At 36.8% G+C, this 12199-nt stretch overlaps 1 protein-coding gene across 17 annotated transcripts in view; it reads left to right on the forward strand.

Moving 5' to 3' along the window:
• FOXP2 (forkhead box P2) overlaps nt 1-12199 on the forward strand; it is a 420375-nt gene that overhangs the window by 289791 nt on the left and 118385 nt on the right. For 15 of the 17 annotated variants that reach the window (XM_071803310.1, XM_065841198.2, XM_071803309.1 and 12 more), the window contains one exon: nt 5707-5796. In XM_071803310.1, coding sequence (XP_071659411.1) covers nt 5707-5796 — 90 coding nt within the window. Of the gene's footprint in view, nt 1-5704; nt 5797-10119; nt 11235-12199 lie in introns of those variants that run through there. The other 2 variants (XM_071803321.1, XM_071803322.1) reach the window with 2 other exon arrangements.

Below are 12199 nucleotides of genomic sequence, written 5' to 3' on the forward strand. Positions count from 1 at the left end.
TGAAGCATGTGAGGAATACAAGTACCTGAGTTAAACTGTGATCCAGAATAGATTTCCCCCCTTGCCACCTATTCCTCAAAGTGCTCTGCCTTTTTATCCTGAAATTCCTCATGCAGAAAGAGTTGGTGTCCTGGACAAATGGAGAATTTCCCCAGTCTTGGAAAAGCTGAGCAGCCTGGGGACTCAGGAACCAGGCATTCGTTCACACTAATTCTGTAGCGTCAATACATGAAATGTTTTCAAGCATTCAGTGCTCCCGTGATGGCACCCTGTGGCTTTGGGCTCAATACAGCACCTAGTGGCCACCACCGCTTTCTGGGGAAACAGCTGAAGAGGGTCAGTTGTATCCTGACCTCGTATCCATCAGCCTGGCGGTCAGAATGCTTAGGATGGTAATATAATGTCCAAGGCTATTGCCTCTTCTTCTTGAGCATAATTTAGTTTCAAACATGTTGACCTCTTGCAGGTTTGTGTTCTACTGCTGGGCAAGGCTGCAGGGCACCCTGCGGTTTAGCGTCTGAAATTGCGCACATTGCACATTGGGGCTGTGTGCGGCTGCTAATCTAGATGCAGAAGACAGACAAATATTTTTTGTTCGAGTATTTGCATACTTTGATGTAGGATTAACTGAGTGAAATCCTTCTTAGTGACCATCTAGATTTCTTAGATAACATATTCCTTGAGGTGGATACCATCAGCCTTAGCTATCTGGTGCTCTGTTCCTACATTTGTAGGAAAACCTTGTAATAATTGTTCAGTCTACCACTCCTAGGTGAAATCAGGTTGGCCGTGTGGCTTGAATTTTAGTTACGTGCAGGATTTCCTTGACTTCATGGGCTTTCCAGTGTGGCAGATTTGTCCTGAGCCAACAGGTTTTATCTTCTTTGTGTACCTTAGAGAAAAAGTGGTGTTCACTAAGGAAAATGAGGCTGTCTCAGGGTACATGGGAGTTTGCTTTTCTTGTCAAGTCTCCTGGAGAGACTGCTGTTGGAAGGGAGCTGGATCATCTTAAATTCAAGATTCTTTGAATAGTGCTAAATGCTTTGCTACTCCATTTGGAACGATTATAAGCTGCTGTGCTGACTGGCTGTGATATTCATTAGGAAACTTTTGTGGAAAATACAGTCAGCAAGAGACAAAAATTTAGCAGCAGCACCCGAGTGATGTTAGGGAGCATTGGACGGCGTTGTCTTTCTGTCACCATCTTTCAAGGATCTCTATGGGTAATTCTGGGCTTCTCTTTTGGAACCAGCTGGAGAATGGGCCCATGGCAGGGTATAAAGGGGCAAAGGTTTTCCTGAAGTATTTTTTATAATAAATGTGGCGATGTAATCATTTGGTTAACTTGCTATTCAACCAGTGCAGAGGAGTCTTTGGCCTTAAATCCAGCTTAGCATGTTGATATGTTTTGGTTGCATAGAGCTACCAGCGAGATGACTCTCGTTTGACATATTCAGCCATTTGGAAACTTATTTTATGTTCAGAAACTTCTTTCAGGTTCAGCAGGAATGTTACAGCATGCAGCCATTTGAAAACATAAAATAGGGATTTGGAATTAGAAAAAGGAAAGAATCTGGTTGTCTCCTGGCAAGTTTTTTAGTTCTGGTTATCTGCAAAGTATACACCTCTTGTCAGTATAAATAGGGAGTGCCTATATAAACATTCTTGTTTCGTCTGTTCCACATAATAGTTTCTTGTATCGTATTTCTTTTGACCTCGCTATCTGAAACCAATTACAGGAGATCCATTTGGGCTGCATCTATTTTCATAAGAAGCCCAGGCAGCAGTGTTTTTCTCAGAGATGAATATCAACATCAAATATGCTTCTGAGTGCTTTGTTATTTATGTTTCAGAGAGATTTTGTAGCCTTCAGCTCTCAAGAATGTGTCACGCTGTGCTGTTTATACATTGACGATATTAATGGGCGTAGATGTCATTTTTCATTTTAACGTCTCAAATGCAACAGGCTGATAGGTTAAACATTCCTGTTTTTAAAGGAAAGATATGAGTGACATCTGTTTCCTAAAAATACACATATATTTACTTTGTAAAAGACAAAGTAATAAGTTTACCATCTTTTAGTTGCAGCTCTCACTTTGTTAAAATGCTAAAATTTTAAAAATTATTTTAAGGCATGCTTAAATTAAATAGAAGGGTTTGGAATACAAAACAAAAGCAAGTTCTATCTCATAGCATGAGCGCCAACAAATTGCGAAATCTACCACAATTTATCAACTTTAATAGGGTGACTTATATGCAATTAATTTCATTTTTGTTCTGCTTATGTTTTAGCTATGCCAAAGCTGCGCAGTAAATATTAAGAAGTAGTGTTCCCAATAAATATTTTACTAGAAGACACAGTGAGTTCTGGAAACCATATGCCCAAATTTCCTGCTTATACAGCCATTACTTAAAGCATTATAATGGTTTTCATTTGCATTATTAAAATAATTTCTAATCCTCAGTTCTCTTTATTGCTTTTGTCTACATTGACTTTTTTTGTATAGTTTTACTAATTTAGATAACTTAATTAAGGAAAAGTGCCTACTAAATTTGAAACAAATGTTATTCGAAACTGGATACGATTTTGTCTGCCTAAGAATCCATTCGTGCTGCTGTTAACTTGAGGTAGGACTCAACATAATTTTGATCTGCCAGATTTATAAACATCTGTTAGTTTCTCTTCACTGAACCGTTTTTAGACTGCGAGTTATTATCAAATTAGTTCACAGAAATTTATAAATGATTCGTGAGATGGTTGGTTACTTGAAGTGTATGTGTTAAACTATGAATTTTGAAAGACACTTTCAAGTTGTCAATTTGTTTTGCAAAGATTTGATAGCAGCAAATGAATTCCTAGAACTGAATGTTTTATAGTCTCATAATCTTCACTTATGAATAATGTCAGTAATAATCTTTTGAAATTAACAGGGTGTTTCTGGGAGGTTGTTTACTGAGTAGCAAAATCTAAAGTTAAGCAGCACACTGGGAGGAAAAAGCACCATATGACAAATGCTATAAGAGCAAAAGCTGACAGTGATTTTTCTTTATGAGCTTTGAATCATCTCTGATCTCTTGAAATTGTTTTCTGTTCTTCTTCTATCTCCTGTGTTTACAATAATCTAAACTGCCACAATAAGATCACTGAAGTATTCAGGTAGTCATCATTTATAAGACATTCTGTATTAAAAGATGAGCCTTTACTCCTTTAAAGATATCCCAACCAGCACATCTGAATCAAAATAGTTTAAGTAGCAGAGCCTTTTATGCAAACATATCCTGTTGTGCTGCCTTGCTTTCTTACAAAGTGGGACTCTTTTTGTAGTTAGCATTAGGCAGTCATGCTTTCTTAGGCTGATTCCACAGGAGTGTGCTAGCCACAATTTGATGCTATACTGTGTATCTTAAATCGAAGCTGCAACATACTATGAGTCTCTAATTTTCAAGTACTGTAAATGTACGGATTTGTCAGATGCTTGCATGCTTGTTTTATTGTATTGATGTGAGATGACTTTGCTGCTGAGGAAGATTAGGACACTTGAAACAACTTGCAGAGTGTTCTAGCTATTTGCAAGTATACATCAGCATTGTATCATTGCAATTTCTTTCCCAGATTAAGGCTGTAAAATGAATTTTCTGCAGCCACCACAAATAAAAAAACATTGTCTTCGCATTTTTTCCCATTTTTTTAACTCAAGGTCTCTTCTCTCCTTCTTGTAAGAGTATCACCCTGAGCGATGAGGTTGGTTTTCCTGTACAGTCTCCCATGAATTTGAGAGTGAAATAGTTCTCTTGCTTCCATACAAGTTTCCCTTTTGGAGAGCTGCAAAGATTGGGAAGGCTTATAAGTTCACCACAGATCTTCTGTTGATGAATTTAATCCATGTTTTGTGCTTAAACCACCGCAAGATGTTGGGACCAAATCCTGGTACCCTTGAAATCAACAGATATGTTTAGCTCTGATCTCAGACAGAGCAGGATTGTCCTTTAGGATCTGCTCAAGAGCTGTGAGTGCAGAAGAGATTATGCTGTTCACATAGGAAACAGGACATCCAGTGGTTCCTTGGTAACAAAATATTTCAAGTGCACTTTGAAATATGTTAACTTTTATTTATTTTTGGTGGAGAGAAGCTCGTTCTGTGTGTCTTGTTGCTTAGGTTCAGAGGAATGTGTAGCCTTGTAAAGCTGACCTGTAATTACTTGAGAATTTGATGAAACAATACAGGGATTGTTGTGGGAATGTCTCCAAATGTTAAAAGTCTGCTCTGCAAACTTTGTACCAGAGCCTTCTATGGGGAGACGAATCAATGTTGTTAGGAGATGGTGCTAGTGCATTCAGTTTGTTTACTTTGGTTTTCTGTGTCTGCCTGCCTTCTCAGAGAACTTGCTTGGAGCCAGACTGTAGCAGCCCTCTCTCTGTCTTTTCATAATTGATCAGGGGATGACTGCCTTCCCTGAGGGTTAAGACGTGGCAACTTTTTCTGTTTGCTCAGCATCTCAATGCAGTAGTTCAAACATTGTTCACACCAGCTGGCAGTGTAATGCCATATGCACATCTTGTCAAAGCAACTGTTGTCATGGATACTGGAAACTATCTTAAAAACCAGCTCATTTGAGTCTAATCAAAACTGTACCTTTCTTTATCAGTTGAGAATCTTCATTATTTTAAGGAACGTTGATCAAACGGCGTTTATTGCAGTATATTCCAGTTACAGTATGTTTTAATAACATAGATAATGGTGTGATGTATTTTAAAGCTGTAGCCACTGTTTACTGAACTGATTTTTTTAAGGGGGGTGAAGAGTTCTCCAGGTAGCTTCAGTGGAAATGTTTTGAGTTATGTTTTTTTTCATTTCCTAATAAATACCACTTCATAATACTTGGCAATTTAGAAATAATTTCATAGGGAAAAATAATTAGATTAGCCAATCTTTGGCTACGTTGAATGTTTGTTTACATTTCCTATGTTTAACTGTATTTTGCTGAATTGGAATGAAAACATAAAATAAATGAAAACCTTTTCTATTTTGATTGGGATACTGTCATCTCAGAGCCTGATCTGGTTGGTTGAGTAGTAATTTCTTTGTTCTCTGATTTTCCTAAGAATGCAAATGAAAACCATTCATTTTTATTTGGGATTAAAACTGCACTTTATTTTGTCAAAGGAGAGGTTTCTCCTTGAATTGTAAGTACAAAAAGTGTTCTTAATCTTCAATGAATATCCTTATTAATTCACTTTCAAGACAATCTGATGTTGATTTGTCAAATTTAATTACAGCTTCCGGTAACACTTGAAGTCTACTTGCTTTTGCTTCAAAATTGTAATATGAAAATGCAAATTGAATGATAATTTGCAAGGGAGTGGGCATTTTAGTTGAACACTCAAAGACAAGTTCCTTGTGGAAATGAGGCTATTGATGCAGTTTATGATTTTTCTTCTTCAAGCACTTTAAACAAATTAACTCTATTTCCTGCAGGATTTCATGTACATCCATGAATTCTAGTGAATGCACTTTCAGATTATTTTTTTTTTTTTACTTTTTAAGTAAAAAACAGACTGAAGTCTGAAATCCAGCAAATAGAAATCAAACAGGAGGAGACTGCATTTGTTCAATTGGATTTTACCTAACATTAGCAATGAGGAACTCATCTCTTTCTAGGAACTGGTGGAAATGATTTTCTTTTTTTTTTTTTTTTTACTTTTAGGCACTCCAGGCAGCAAGGCAGCTGCTTTTACAGCAACAGACAAGTGGACTGAAATCTCCTAAGGGCAGTGATAAACAGAGACCGCTGCAGGTTAGTAAAGTGTCCTTGATTTTGGGGCCCCGCTCTCAGGGAAGAGCAGGGTGTTTGCTCACACGTGAGGTGTGAAGTGTCTGGATGCGCGTGCCCTAATGCTGTGTATGTGCATGTGCTCATACGAGAGATTACAGGTTTGCATGCTGGTGACTTCATTGACAGAGAAAATTCTCTGTAAGTTACAAAAGCTTTTTGCGGCTGTAGATGCTTAAAAGGTCTAAGATGTGAGTTCAGTAGCTATGGTATAAATTCATTCTTTATAGACATGTTGCAAAATTGGTATGTGGTTTTTATACATACATGGATTAAATTGTAAAAATGGCTGTGTTAAGACTAAGAGAAAAACAGTATCCAGAAAAAAAAAAAAAACTAAATAATTCACCAGTGCTGTATGTAAGTAACAGAGAAGTGTTCAGAAACCGCCAACACAACTGCATGAAATGATGAAAGAGCTGCTTCTGCCATTTTAGAGAAACGTATGTCATGGAGTTTCACACTGCTGGGCTTCAGGTTGTGTGCAGGTGAATGGGAGTTCTGTTATTGAATAATTATTTTACATGTATTAGTAGGAAAAATATATAGGGTTTTATTCTTGAAAAAAAATATCTAAGTTTTTTTTGAGGTTTTAGTTCATTTAACGCTGTAATTCAGAGTTCTATATGAAATTGCATTCTGCTGACAGAACTGTTTCTCTCATTGTATATAGACCAAGTATGAGTGTGTAACTGCTGAATTATAGTCTATTGCAGACAAAAGATGTGCATGAGAGACAATTCTATTTTGTTCAGGAAATAAAAAATGGTAACTCTTACCATTCTCTTCGTCACATTTTTCAGGGTGAGTCTTTATCCTCTTGGGACTTCCCTTGTTTTCTGATGGAATAGTGCATTTCTATCTCATTTTTAGTTTTTGTTGTGCATAATGGATAACCCCAGGCACCAGAATTTATCTTTTTCTCCCCCAGTGAAATGTTGTGAAATGTGGTCACTTGTGCAATTTTTGTATGTAGTTCACATTGTCTCCTTTCTTTGTGAAACTTCGCAGAGCAATGTTGGAGACAACAAACAGTTCCACATTCTACAGCAGCTCTCTTCAAATATACTTTTAAAGTTGTATTTATTTGCTCAGAACCAAGCAAGAACTTAGTGAAATGACTAAAGAAAATGGAAAAAAAAAAAAAGAAAACATGTCAGATTGGCATCCTGCCATGCTGTAGTTGTAGTACAGTCCAGAGGCCTGGGACCATCTCAGCTTTCCACTCTTTGCCCTTGACTTTGTGTTAAACGTCTTCTAGGCTGAAGGCACACAAGAAGAGTAGTTGTAAAGGCAGCAGCTTATGAACTACGTAGTTTTTATACTTTTTAGAAGTGTAATTGCTGATCTTGAAGGGTTGAATCACTACTGTGAAAGTAGTTTGTTCTGCCAGCTCCTCATTCTGAAAGACAACATGGACTGGAGTGTACAAGGTCCAGCTAGCCCCATGTCCTGTCTGTAAACTGGCCACCACCAGATGCTAAGGGAAACAGGCAAAAATAGTGATATTTTCCCAGTATATGTTTCCCAGTTAGCTTACTTTAATCCTCCAATTTGTAAACTAGAGCAGTTCAGGAGCTACTGACAACTCTGTTCATGTTCTCCACCCATTCGTAAACATGCTTTTCAAGGCTGAAGAGATGTGGGGCTGCACTGTTTGTCCTGTTTGACACAAAACCAGTCGTAGACATAACCCAGAGGGTGATGAGATGAGATGAGGAGACAGAGTCTTCTGCTTTCCTGCTCCCAAAGTACTAACCCTGGCCTGATGCCTTTTAAATTCCATGGGATGGTGTATTGTAGATGTCCTGTATTACATGTTTGCCAGGAAGAGTCAGTGCCTCATGAGTCAGACTTGCAAGACATGAAGAAGAAAATAAAGCAAATAATTTTCTTTTCTGAATTACTGAATGCTCCCTAAAGCCAAGATTACTGCTCATGTTTCCAGCTTTTCCTTCCATGATCACTATATACACAGTGCCTCTTATTAGCCTTGGACACTTCATTTGGTTCATTTTTTAAATGAGAGGAAAATGGAATTTGCTCCCAGACTTTGGTTTATATATCAAATACCGTGTCAATTCAGGTATTAGCACAAACTCCATTTTAATATTCTTCTTTAGTGAAAAAGATGTATAAAGGTTTTGAAAATGAGTCCTTGGAGCTTTTTGGAGCTTTTCTATTTCTGTCATTTACTGTTACTACAGAGCTGTTCATTGTTCATTATGTAGTGGAAATTCACAATTTGAGCATCGTGATGCCTGTTTGACCAAATACTGTAATGCAGGTCATAAAGTTGTACAATATTATTACATTATTAAGCCAAATTTAAAGGTAAATTTAGCCAAAATCTCCTAGCAGTAGGATTTCCTAAATATGTATAAGCAATTTGAGGTTTATGAAACAAAAATACTTGTGCCTGTGTTTGTACTTAAGGAAACAGATTTTCCCTAATATTTTTTAAATACTTCAGTATTAGTGTATTTCTAATTTCCTCTGATTTCAGAGCAATTAACTAATCTGGCAACTGTAGATATGGTAGAACTGATTTATAAATTCAGTAAAAACCTAATAAAACTTTTAATACTAGCTCACACATCTGCAGGCAAATGTAAGTGTTAGGTAAGCCTTTCCATTGCATCTCTCATGTGCTCCATATTTTAATGTAAACTATTCTATCGTTCCACATGCCAAAGAAGGAAGAAAATTATATTCATTTTAGTGACCATCTTTTTGTATTCGGTGGATATTTGGGGGAAAGTAGCATATGGTGATTTTATATATGTTCTCTCTGTTATTCCATAATGGCATCAAGTATTTCAGTGCCTTACAGCACCTACTAGCTAATCAGCAAGTTGAAAGCTTATTGAAGAAACCTTCAGATTTGTGTCCTCAACTTTGCAAAATCAGGGTGTTGGGTAAGTCGTCAAGTTCTACTGTGCTTTGCAGAGGGCATGTTTGTAGAGAACCACTGGGATTTTCCTTGAAGAAATCGGGTATTGTTTGTGTCCTTCTCATGAAAAGCCTCTTTAAATTTACCGCTAGCTGTGTGATCTATTGTAAAAGAAGGATGTTGAGTTGACAGATGTTTTTATTTTAGCTTTTAATGCAAAAGTTACCCTAATCTATTAGTTATCCCATATTTTCAGGGACAAGAGATTTATATTTAGATTGTGAGTTACCAGAATTCCTACAAAAATTACCAGTTTTAGGTAGATGTTTATCTTGACCTACTATTACTTTCTGGTTTATATTTTTCTGGGTTTCAGACTGCAGATGGCATAACTATTAGTATGTCTGATGCAAAACAGAAGGAGAAAAGCATCCCATTTGACAAGCTTGAGTACCAACTGTAGTAGTGTTTTTACTTTCATGTATAGATATCCAAATAAATGTATTTGAAACATGTTTATTTATGTCACTCATTACACTGATGCATCAATTGAATGGATCCAATCAGTACATATATTGATTAATGACATGTTGCCGAATAGTTAAGGGAGGTTTCTGGTGAGAGTTAAGGATAACCTGCATATGATGAGGTAACAGCATTTACTTTCTTACTGTGTATCCTGTTTTCCAGGATGTTTGCAGTAGTAAAGTTAAGCTTTCTGTAGTACTGGTTTTTGTTTCAGAAGCTGTTTCTTTTCTGGAGAAGCTATGATTGTGGTGGCCCATGGTGAAGCAAGCTGATTGCATTCATGGATTCCACTCCCTATCACCACATTTCCACATTAGGCATAACAGGAAAAATGTCATTTTGGCTCTTAGAACCTGTAGATCGTTCTCCTATGGCAGAAAGTCGCTGTCCTTATGGCCACTGAAGAATCTAGTGTCATCTACCCTGAGTTTTAAAACTGGCAGCTTTATCGTTCTTGTTACTCTTACAGTCATGAGCAAGCCTTGTGGTTCTTCAACAATTGTGCAGAGCACAGGCATAAGCCAGAGGTAAATGTTGTCAATTTGCTGCCACTGGTGGGTGTTCCTGTACAGAACTGTGATCATTTCCTTTCCAGGTAGACAAATCTAATCTGTCCACGATACACATACTGTTGTAGGCTGTGTAGCACAGTGATTTGGACAGCTAGTTGTAATTTTATTTGTTCACTCTGAGCGCTATGAAAAGCCTTGCTACTTCTAGTCTTTGTAATGTCTCTAATGAAGTAGTTTATTTTCATAAAGTCAGACTTTGAACTCCATCTCGATTAGAATAAATAGATAATTATCTTCAATTCCCTAAGTTAATATATCTGCAATGAATTGGTTAGTTAGTTTTTCCTTCAGGCTAGGAGATTGTTGTCTCAACATCAGTACTAATGCGTTCTGTATTAGGATGGCATGTCAGGAAATCATGACTCCTGGAATCAAAGTGTTAAGCTCAGTGTGTACCAAGACTGTTGTATAAATATCATGCTGCATGGAGTGCTGAGTTGTTAAGGTAAGATTTGTTTATTTAGCATGAGCACTTTACTGAAGTGTAATCATTTGATAAAATTTGGGAAAAGTAAGTATACATTTAAGTTTAATTACTTAATGTTTATTGCATTAGTGAATAGTATCAGAAGAACCACTTTTTTAAAGACATGCAAAATGCAAAAAATTAACATGAAAATTCAGCATGAAAGGATATTCATAATTTCTTTTAGCCTACTATCCTTGCCTTGCTCTCTCCTAGTTTGGTCATCTCCCTTTGGATCTTCTTATGGTCTGAATTTAAAATTAATTGCACATACTAAATAAGCAAACATATCATTAATATTGTAACTTTTAGTTACTTTTTTAAACATACATAAGGAGCTGTTGAGAGATAAGAAATTGGGAATGTAGGGAAAAATAAGAAAACCCACTGCTTTTAATGCACGCTGAGTGCAACTGTGCATGCATAATGGCAGTAAAAAAATTCACAGTTTAAAAACAGCAAAAAAAAATGTTACGGATGTAACAGAGTTTTCTTTGCATTACATTCAACAAAAATAGAAACAAATCTAACTGGTCGGAAACTGTCTTTCAAAACCTGTATGCTACATATTTTTATTTATCTAATGCATGCTGCTAAGCATAGGAAGTAGGAGGATTTTGTACATGCTAGAAAGCACTGATTTAGAAAAATGCGAATGCCTAATATGTAGTGTAAGAGGAGGGTAGTGATAAACAGTCTTTTTCCCTCTTGAACATCATTCTAGAGGAAATGTGTGGCCTACATATAAGCAAACATTGAGGCTTGGGGTAAATTAAATTTGGAAGATAGCTGCTGGAAAATTGTAAGTCACGTTTTCTCTTGTAAATCTGTTAGGAGGAATATACTGTTATCCTCTGAGGTGCAGAAATTTGCATCAGTGTTGCCCACTCTAAAGACAAGGATAACCCCAAGAGATGGAGAGAAGGCAAGGAGTTATATTTAGGTAAGGCGTGTGTGGGAGGGAAATGAAAAATAGCTGTGTTCAAGCATTCGTGGTATAGAAAACAGGAGTTCCATGTGAGGTAGAGGGATAAATAGAGTAATAAAGAAAAAAAGCTGGACATACTTCATTGATTTACAGTGGAAGTGTCTGTATGACTAACTTGCTGAAAAGTCCCTATCTATATAGATACAAGTCTGTTCCAAAGGCTTATGTCCTGTCTTTGACAACCTCTTTTGCTTGTGAAAAGCCAAATTTTGCATTGTGTGCCATTTTGCTGCAAAATCTTTCAGTAATAGATTTACTTTAAATCACTTTTTCCTCTTGAAAACTTCAGTATTATAAAAGACATCTATAAAGAAAGTGGCACTAGTTACTATGGTTTCCTTTTAAATTTAAAGTAAATATCTGTCACCTTGAGATATTATTTCTTATTGATAAAGCAGATAGTTGTCATTTTTTTGGTACATCAAATATCACAGGTAACCTTATGTATGATCCTTGCAACATGGAAAAATGTTTACTAGCAGCCTGCTAACGGAAGTTATCACGTGATGGCTTCATCTGTGTCTGGTGCAGAGATCACATATTCATCCTGAAAATATTTTTGCAATATTATAAAATATTTTGGAGGCAGAGGAAAAAGGTTTTATGCAAGTTCTGTTTGCAGGTATTGAATATGCAGAATGCTAATTAGGATTACTGTGTGAATAGGGATTTCAGGAGGCATTTTAATGTTAGACGTATGTCTGTGCAGCAATCTGACATGTCACTCCATTACTGTGATTTTCATTTGTCACCTGTGTCACTATCACCTCTTTCTTTCCCCCTTTCTCTCATGTTGATTCTAGAACTTCTGGCAGATTGGGTGGAGAGGGGAGAACACACACTCTCCAGTTCTTCACTCAGATCAGTTGTGCATAGCAGACCCATCTTTCTCATTCATGGTAGAACGTGTAGCCTGTCTC

This window comes from Patagioenas fasciata, chromosome 1 (genome assembly GCF_037038585.1).
Source record: "Patagioenas fasciata isolate bPatFas1 chromosome 1, bPatFas1.hap1, whole genome shotgun sequence".
Taxonomy (NCBI): domain Eukaryota; kingdom Metazoa; phylum Chordata; class Aves; order Columbiformes; family Columbidae; genus Patagioenas; species Patagioenas fasciata.